Genomic DNA, 9,643 nt, shown 5'->3' with positions numbered 1-9,643 from the left:
ATTCACAGCAACCTAACAGAAGGAACAGGTGAAAACAATAAGACTCAACCAACCGAACAGGGAAAAAGGGATCGGTGGCAGCTAGTAGACCGGTGACGATGACCGCCGAGCCCCGCCCGAACAGGAAGAGGAACCGCCTCCGGTGGGATTCGTGACATGCACTGTCAGATCTAGAAGCATAAGCATTTCGCTACACTCGCAATAACATCTGCTATTCATGTGACCAATAAAATTGTATTTGATTTGATTAGAGATGGTTGTAGTTCAGGCTGTAACACAGAAAAAATTTGGAATAAGTCAAGGGGTATGAATACTTTCTGAATGCACTGTATGTGTACATTTATTTTGCAACACTTGTGCACGCAACGCGGCTGGCTTAGTCAGCATGTAACAGAGAAATTTCGCAAAATTTATAAAACTAAATCTTAACAGGCCATGTCAATTTCGACTCGCCCACCAAACATTTTTTTTTCTCCAGAATTACCAGATGGCCAATCCACCCCTTGCTCATTTCTTCAAACTAAGGGATTGATTCAAGCTTGGAAATCCCATTATGTTAATCTGAGTCCTTTACAAAGAGACACTTTTTCAGGGAAGGCAGCTCCAGTATAAATGAATGGATTAACAGATGCTATTGGCAATCCCAGTATTGATTCAAATAAAAATTACTCATCGCTAAGGTCTGGTGACTTTTGGGGGTTCCCTCCACCTCCACCCTCCAGTCTGGTTAATGTTCACACGGTGACAGCTCAGTTCAAAGGTCACCACAGAGAAGGAAGGAGCACAGATCTCCACCGAACTCCCAAGGAGAAGGAGCGAGGGAGATACGCAACAGGGGGGAGTGAAGGAGAGAGAATTCAGGGTAGGACGAAAACAGCATCATGGTTTCAATCACAGAGACACAGAGTAAGTGGTTAATAACAGCCGTCCAGACAATCACCGTGTACATTTATTTTTACCTTCAACTCTGAGACTTACGTTAAGCAACATGTACTTGGACTTGAGTGATGTCATTATGAAGACTTTGAACTTTGACGTGTGTTATGGTGAAAGCCTTTATGGATATGAATACTGTGAGTTTTACTTCTAGATGTTGTCTAAATGTATGAACAGTCTGTAGGCCTATAGTTGGTTGAACTACCGACTACTGACTCTCACAAATGTTTGTGTGTGTGTGTGTTCCAGAGATTGGTGTTGGTCTCACTGGCTTCGGCCTCTTCTTTCTGCTCTTTGGCGTGCTGCTGTACTTTGACTCTGTCTTACTGGCATTTGGGAATGTGAGTAACAATCGCTATCACACACTGACACTGTGCTCCCCTTTCACCACCATACAACGTTCCTTCACCACCTGGCTAGGGGAAGCAGGTAACAGGTCAACAGAGGCCACTGATATAACATGAAGTTACACACAACATGACTTATACTGTTTCACATGGTACTCTGTAATTCTATAACCAATATTTTGGAAATAATACACACCTGCACTGTACTGTCTACATATTTTTTTCAACGGCAATTGGGTTGCTTGACAATAGTCATAGTAACAGGAAGTAATAGTGACAGTGACAATATTAGCTGCACAAACAGGAAGAATGTATTTTCTACGTTTTCAAACAAAGCTTGTCTCGTCCTTCTTTCCTTCAGGTTCTGTTTCTGGCTGGCCTGGCGTTCATCATTGGCCTGAGAAGGACGGCAGGGTTCTTCTTCCAGAGACAGAAGCTCAGAGGCTCCACCTTATTCCTGGGGGGCGTGGCCTTGGTGCTGTTCCGCTGGCCAATCATCGGCATGGCTGTGGAGAGCTACGGCTTCGTGCTCCTGTTCAGGTGTGTAAAAAAAAAGAGCACCTCTAGGATAGTGAAAAAGAGGACATTTTACATTTTAATAATTCAGCAGACACTTTCATCATTGAGTGCCTTAGACATCCAGAGCATCTTAGAAGACATGCGTTAATGGAAGCAAGTTGGAACAGCAACTTAAAAACAGGATAGCTGTCACGAAAGTCGGCTCCTCTCCTTGTTTGGGCAGCGTTCGGCGATCGACGTCAGTTGCTTTCTAGCCAACGCCGCTCCATTTTTCATATATCCATTTGTCTTGTCTTGTTTCCATACACACCTGGTTTTCATTTCCCCAATCAATCTACTTGTATTTAACCGTCTGGTTCCCATCATGTTTTGTGTGTAATTGTTTCATGTTATGTGGTGTTAGTTTACGTGTTTTACTTTTACGTTCCGTTTTTTGAGCGCGTTTGATTTATGAAGTGCTTTCGTTTTTGGAACTATAATAAAAGTGCACCTGTTCATTATACTCTGCTCTCCTGCACCTAACTTCGCCTCCAATACACCATTGACAATTGCTGGGAGATGATTACGTTAGATGAGAGACATAGAGTACCTTGGCGACAGCACCATATTTTTAAACCTTGTTTCATCTTTTTCGTACTGACTGATTGGAAAGTTCCAACCACATAAAAAATGGCGCAAAATGAATTGAAATCGATGGCAGCAATTATTTAGACTGAAGCAAGAAAATATAAACTCCGACTTCGGAATGGAATGTTGCCCATTCACATATCATATGTGTCACGTCTGCTCCTGCTCCTCCTTACTGGCGGTCGAGGACGCCAGGATGCCCATCATTACGCACACCTGTCACCATCATTACGTACATCAGCGCTTGCTGGACTCACCTGGACTCCATTACCTTGTTGATTGCCCCTCCTATATCTGTCTGTTCCTCGGTTAGATCCCTGTACTCTCTGAGATGTCGTTCTGTACACCACTGTTTGCCTGTTTGTGGCCCACCTGTTAGCTTGCACGATTCTTGCGATTCTGCTTCGACCTCTCATCAAAGAGCTGTTTTTGCCCACAAGACTACTTCTGACTGGATCTTTTTTGTTTGTTGCTCCATTCTTGGTTAACCCTAGACACTGTCGTGCGTGAAAAGCCCAGGAGCCCGAACTTTTCTGAGATACTGGAAACAGGCACCTGGAAGCCTGGAACCGATGATCATACCATGCTCAAAGTTGCGTTGGTCACTCATTTTGCCCATTCTAACTTTCAGTCAAACAGTAACTGAATGCCTCAATGCCTATCTGCCTGCTTTATAAAGGTTGTCTGTCTAAATGTTGTATATTAGGTTATTAAATTATTCCATCTGAGCTCCTAGAGTGTGCGGCTCTCCTTTAATTTTTCAAGTGTTCTGCTTCGCTATCCAGCACCTCGCCTAATGTAACGGTCGTCTTGTGGTGATTGAGCGGACCAAGGCGCAGCGGGTTGTGAATACATAATGAATGTTTATTAAAGTAAAGACGAAACACGAAGAACACTTGAAATGATTACAAAATAACAAAACGAACGTAGACAGACCTGGACTTGAGAACTTACAAATGACGAAGAACGCACGAACAGGAACAGACTACATACACGAACGACAAAACAAAACAGTCCCGTGTGGTAGACATACAGACACGGAAGACAATCACCCACAAACAAACAGTGAGAACAGCCTACCTTAATATGGTTCTCAATCAGAGTAAACGTCAAACACCTGCCTCTAATTGAGAACCATATCAGGCAACACAATAAACCCAACATAGAAACACAATACATAGAATGCCCACCCCAACTCACGCCCTGACCAACTAAACACATACAAAAACAAGAGAAAACAGGTCAGGAACGTGACACCTAAATAGGTGTGCGTTTCTTTCGCCTCTAGTTTAATCTGCTTTATAAATCAAACCATGGCCATGTGACTGTCTGTAGGAGTGATCCATTTTCATGAAAGGGGTGGTGTTTCTACTAAACAGGCCACAAAGTGTATATCACTTTACTGACCACATCCAGGGACAAGCCTTGAACCACTTTCTAAGACAAACATTTTACCGTGGCCAAAACATGTGAGAAAGCTTACATTTCAAAAAATCATAAATGTCTGATACCTCCCTGTGGTTCTAATAGAAAATAAGATTGCATTCATATTTCCCGAATGGAAATTTGTCTTGGAAACCTGGGTAACATTAAAGACAGACTCACTCGGTGGTAGTTCTAAGCTGAACTGACAGTATTTGCTGGGTCAGAATGTTCTCACATCATATTTATTTGTCTATCTCCCTCCAGGTCATTCTTCCCTGTGGCGTTTGGATTCATTTTATCGTTGGTTAATATCCCCTATCTCAATGTGGTGAGAGCAATAATCTTTATTTTTTCCAACTGTGACTGTGACTATGCCAGGCTCATAACTTTGTATAAACATAATACGTTCTGATTTAATTATAAGCATGATTTGTATAATTCTCCCATAAAATATTGGAGATATATCAGTACATTTGGGAACCGTTGTTTGAGCTAAGATAGCAATGGGAAAAAACTATAATGCATTAGCCCACTCCAAGACTGCTTGAGGCTTGGGTAGACACCCCCGATGTTTCAACAAAGAGAGGATTATTCCACGTAACATTTTCACAATGTGTCTAGTCGAAAGCTGTAGTCTCCCAACAGTCCTGCTTCATGAAGACTGAAATCTCTCCCTCTCTTCTCTTTTTTTTCCTTCTCCCAGGGAAACAGCTCCTCTATGGTCTGAGAGAAGACAAAGGTAGTGGAAGCTCTCTCTACATTTCTCTCACTATCTCTATTCTTTCTTATCTCTGTTATACAACAACTTCCTAGGAAGTAGCCCTTCCATGGTCTGAGGAAAGAGAAAGAGAGTGGAAGAGTTGAATAGAGGCTACAAAGAAGAGAGGAGGGATGAAAGTGATGGATTAAAAAAGGAAAAGCTTATGGGCTCAGACTGGCTACAACCTTTGACAGAGACTGACAGAGAAGTGGTGGCGACGAGGTAGCTAAGAGCCTTGTCCATCAACAAGTATTAACCAATGGACATGAACTATTATTCTTAAAATGTTTATGTAAAAATGATCTACCAGAGAAACCATGTGTGGCAATGAGTGTTTGCCATTCCACTAATGTATTTATAATAAAACCATGTTTTTGATCTACCGTTTATCATATCCTTTATTACACACTTTATTTTAAGGTAAACATGGAATCTATTACTTTGTAGATGACGGTGTACATTTCGAAAGTGTTGTGTGATGTCTGTATGTCACGCCCTGACCTTAGAGTTCCTTATTATTATCTATGTTTGGTTAGGTCAGGGTGTGACTCGGGTGGGAAAGTCTATGTTTTCAATTTCTTTGTTTTTGGCCGTTTGTGTTTCCCAATCAGAGGCAGCTGTCTATCGTTGTCTCTGATTGGGGATCATATATAAGTTGTCATTTTCCTTTTGGGTTTTGTGGGATCTTGTTTTCTGTTTCGTGTTTCTGCCTGACAGAACTGTGCGCTTTCGTTTTCACGTTTGTTATTTTGTTTGAGTGTTTTTGAAATAAAAGAATCATGAACACTTTCCACGCTGCGCTTTGGTCCACTCTTCCTACCACCAACGAGAGCCGTTACACTGTATTTCATTTATAAATAGAGATGCCTTCTATTATTCAGAATGTCTCATGAATACATTTTTCACATATTTTTGAGCGAAGGGAAAAGGACCAGCGCTATTTTGTAACACCCTGACCACCTTTTGTGCAGTTTAAATACAAGAATAAGGAACAATATCGGGAAAAACACTACGGGTTTGAGGGTACATGTTCATCAAACCACTTCTCCTTTGCAATGTTCCATTATTTAATACATTTTTGGGATAATCCTGACGTTCAACTCAAATACCCTACATTGTGTGTTGGACAGGTTGGAATAAAGTAAAGTAATACTTCTAAAGAAGGCCAGTTTAATTGCTTATTTAATCAGCACAACAGTTTTCAGCTGTGCTAACATAATTGCAAAAGGGTTTTCTAATGATCTATTAGCCTTTTAAAATGATCAACGTGCCATTGGAACACAGGAGTGATGGTTACTGATAATGGGCCTCTGTACGCCTATGTAGATAGTCCATAAAAAATCTGCACTTTCCATTTACAACATTAACAATGTCTACACTGTATATCTGATCAATTTGATGTTTTTTTAAGTACTATGTATTTTCTGAAAGTATTACTATGTGAATTACTAATACTCAATTGACCCCGTTTTGTCAGTGTTAATAGGAAAGTATTTATGACAATGTTAATTGCACGTACAGACAATTACTCTGTGGCAGAGCAATGAGCCAAACGGGGGGTTGACACCTCCAATGTTGACTCTGACGAGGACCCAGCGAAGAGGGTGGCAACTAAACCAATCAGATTGCTTGTAGAGCAACCTGGTTGAGGATTTCTTAACTACTCTTCTTCCATTGTGTGTATTACATTCATCAGGAAGTAGATTAAAATAAAGACAACTTTTTTTGTATTGTGCTTTGTAAGATAATGATGCAGGTGAAGCACTCCAGAAAAAGACACATGAACCCAGACAAGCCCAGCTTCCAGTGCCCCAGCTTCCACCAGCCCCTAGTGGTAAGATCCTGCATTAGGCAACTAGGTCATTAAATGTATAATCAGCACGTTGACAGTAAGTTTGACACACAATCGAGTATGTGGGTGAAGAAAAGCGTACAGTTAATGCAAGTACAAGTCTTAAATTGTAGAGACGGCACGAAATCATAACCTAATGACAGTTGATATGAGAAGAAATGACCTCACCCATCTGATCTTGACATACTTGATTATTAGTCACATTACCGAAGTGTAACAGTTCAATTTTTTTCTTCTATTAGCAACTTCAAGAGCCAGTGTCTTTGAAAAGACCCTACAAGGCACTTAATGTTTTAAATGTTTCAAGTCTGATTAAACGAGCCTTCTTTCTCAAAGTTCTGTTCCCACCAACTGTATGGGATGGACTGTGAATCTGGTAACGGTTTGACATCTGGGATATTCTCTGAAGTTGCAGATGCCGAGGACTTGAGGCCATCTGCCAACTCAAGCCAGAGCGACAGCAAGTGTCTGGCTGTAATTTGTTAGGGTAAACAATTGAATTGTATGAAGTGTTACAGCTTTACAGGCATTTCAAACCCACTCAATAGAATACAATTACCATCACATTTTTTTCATATTAGGTTATTTAACGTATTATTACTAATTTGTGCATAATGTTAGAACTTTCCAAATACTTGTGGTGCTGTGTACGGGTGAAACTTGTAGTGAAATGAGCATATTTTCTGGAGTAAAACACAAGTGTGATGCCGTGTTTGTAAATATCTGTATGTATTTGCCATAACACTAAAAGGATTATTTAAAAAGAAAATTATGCTGAGAATACATTTTTGCTGGGATTCTTTAACCTTCCCACTGAGCTCCATACTGACATTCCTTCACTTTTGGTGCTGGGTCAGTTTCAAAAGCATGCAAAGAATGTCTTTTCTTATGTTTTCTCAGTTAGTCCAAGTGGCAGCCAGGAGAAGCTGGCCAAGACAGAGCATCAGAATCAGGTTTCTTGAGCCATCAAGACATTGATATCGAAATCGTAAATGTAGACAGTTTAAATAACAGCATGAATTTTGACTTATATTTTAGACCAAGAGCTGCAATCCCTGCTTGATGAGCCTGTGGCTTCTGAGATGCCCGCTGGATACATTGAAGGTATATTATGCTAGCCTATATGTTACAAAATGTTGCTTCTCTTGTATTATCAACATTCATTCCAAAATGTATGGCTGTCAGCAGCTATATGGTTATCAATACTACTAATATATATGAAGGTTGTATATTTTGATCGAGGTATTTCACATGGCCTTCATACATGCTCTGCCTGTTACTTATATTGCTTGTATTGTCTTATATTGTCACGCTGTTTGCAGCTAAACTGAGTCTTTATTATTTTGCAGGTCTTCAAGCTGTGGAGATGAGGATAATAATGAAGCTTTAGATGATCCATAGTGTCATGTTCCTGACCTTATTTTCCCTTATTTTGTATTTATTTAGTTGGTCAGGGCGTGAGTTGGGGTGGGGTGTCTGTGTGTTTTCTATGTTGGGGTTTTTGTGTTCGGCCTGGTATGATTCTCAATCAGAGGCAGCTGTCAATCGTTGTCCCTGATTGAGAATCATACTTAGGCAGCCGGGGTTTCACGTGTGGTTTGTGGGTGTTTGTTCCTTGTTAGTGTTTTGCCACACGGGACTGTCACGGTAGTTTAATTTGTTATTTTGTATCGCATATTTGTTTCCGTGTCTATTAAATTACCATGGAAACTAACCACTCTGCATATTGGTCCGATCCTTCTCGCCTCTCCTTTAAGAAAGGCATTGATGTTTATGGTTAGGTACACGTTGGAGCAACGACAGTCCTTTTTCGCAAATGCGCACTGCATCGATTATATGCAACGCAGGACACGCTAGATAAGCTAGTAATATCATCAACCATGTGTCGTTATAACTAGTGATTATGATTGATTGATTGTTTTTTATAAGATAAGTTTAATGCTAGCTAGCAACTTACCTTGGCTTCTTACTGCATTCGCGTAACAGGCGGGTTCCTAGGCCGTCATTGAAAATAAGAATGGGTTCTAAACTGACTTGCCTAGTTAAATAAAGGTGTAAAACATAAATATATAAAATAGAAAATTAGGCAAAATCGGCATCCAAAATTACCGATTTCCGATTGTTATGAAAACTTGAAATCGGCCCTAATTAATCGTCCGACCTCTAACCCTGACTGGTTGCATCACTGCCTGGTACAGCATAGACTGTTCTCTCTGATACTGCAAGGCAAGCGTTAGCAGAGCGCCAAGTCTAGGACCAAAAGGCTTCTCAACAGCTTTTACCCCCAAATCATAAGACTCCTAAACAGGTAATCAAATGGCTACCCGGGCTATCTGCATTGTGTCCCCGCCCCCCCCCCCCCCCCCCCCCCCCCCCCCCCCCCCCCCCACCCCCACGAATCCCTATTTTACGCTGCTGCAACTCACTGTTTATCATCTATGCATAGTCACTTTAACTATACCTACATGTACATATTACCTCAATTATCTCGACTAACCGGTGCCCTGCACATTGACTCTGTACCGGTACCTCCTGTATATAGCCTCGCTACTGTTATTTTCACTGTCATTTTACTGTTTTGTTGTTTTTTCTTTAATTATGAATTGTTTACCAGTACCTATTTTCTACTTAATAATTGCATTGTTGGTTAGGGCTTGTCAGTAAGCATTTCACTGTAAGGTATACATACACGTGCTGTATTCGGTGCACGTGACAAATACACTTTTGATTTGATTTATTTGGTTTTATTTCATGGAGTGTCTACTCATTTTACAAACGCACTGACGCTTTCCCACATGCCTTAGTATACAGTAACAGTCAATAAATTGGACACACCTACTCATTCAAGGGTTTTTCTTTATTTTTACTATATTCACCATTGTAGAATAATAGTGAAAACATTAAAACTATACACATGGAATGATGTAGTAACCAAAAAAAGTGTTAAACAAAATATATTTTAGATTTTAGATTCTTCAAAGTAGCCACCCTTTGCCGTGATGGCAGCTTTGCACAGTCTTGGCATTCTCTAAACCAGCTTCACCTGGAATGCTTTTCCAACAGTCTTGAAGGAGTTCCCACATATAATGAGCACTTGTTGGCTGCTTTTCCTTCACTCTGCAGTCCAACTCATCCCAAACCATCTCAATTGGGTTGAGGTCGGGTGATCGTGGAGGC

The 9,643-nt window shown here is 40.7% G+C and overlaps 1 protein-coding gene and 1 long non-coding RNA gene across 2 annotated transcripts; both read left to right on the top strand.

Moving 5' to 3' along the window:
* The first annotated feature begins 778 nt into the window (after positions 1 to 778).
* On the top strand, positions 779 to 4,996 carry LOC129834503 (vesicle transport protein GOT1A-like). Its single transcript, XM_055899547.1, has 5 exons — positions 779 to 906; positions 1,186 to 1,277; positions 1,645 to 1,823; positions 4,119 to 4,182; positions 4,558 to 4,996. Exons 1-5 carry the CDS (start codon positions 882 to 884, stop codon positions 4,579 to 4,581), a joined length of 384 nt encoding a protein of 127 aa, XP_055755522.1. The 5' UTR covers positions 779 to 881; the 3' UTR covers positions 4,582 to 4,996.
* Positions 4,997 to 7,329: 2,333 nt separating this feature from the next.
* LOC129834499 (uncharacterized) lies at positions 7,330 to 8,180 on the top strand. Its single transcript, XR_008756275.1, has 2 exons — positions 7,330 to 7,570; positions 7,816 to 8,180. It is a non-coding gene; the product is annotated as an uncharacterized LOC129834499 (long non-coding RNA).
* The last annotated feature ends 1,463 nt before the right edge of the window (positions 8,181 to 9,643 follow it).

Source organism: Salvelinus fontinalis, chromosome 3, assembly GCF_029448725.1.
Source record: "Salvelinus fontinalis isolate EN_2023a chromosome 3, ASM2944872v1, whole genome shotgun sequence".
NCBI lineage: Eukaryota > Metazoa > Chordata > Actinopteri > Salmoniformes > Salmonidae > Salvelinus > Salvelinus fontinalis.
Note: the sequence above shows the minus strand (reverse complement) of the source record. Positions and strands in the feature narration are given on the sequence as shown.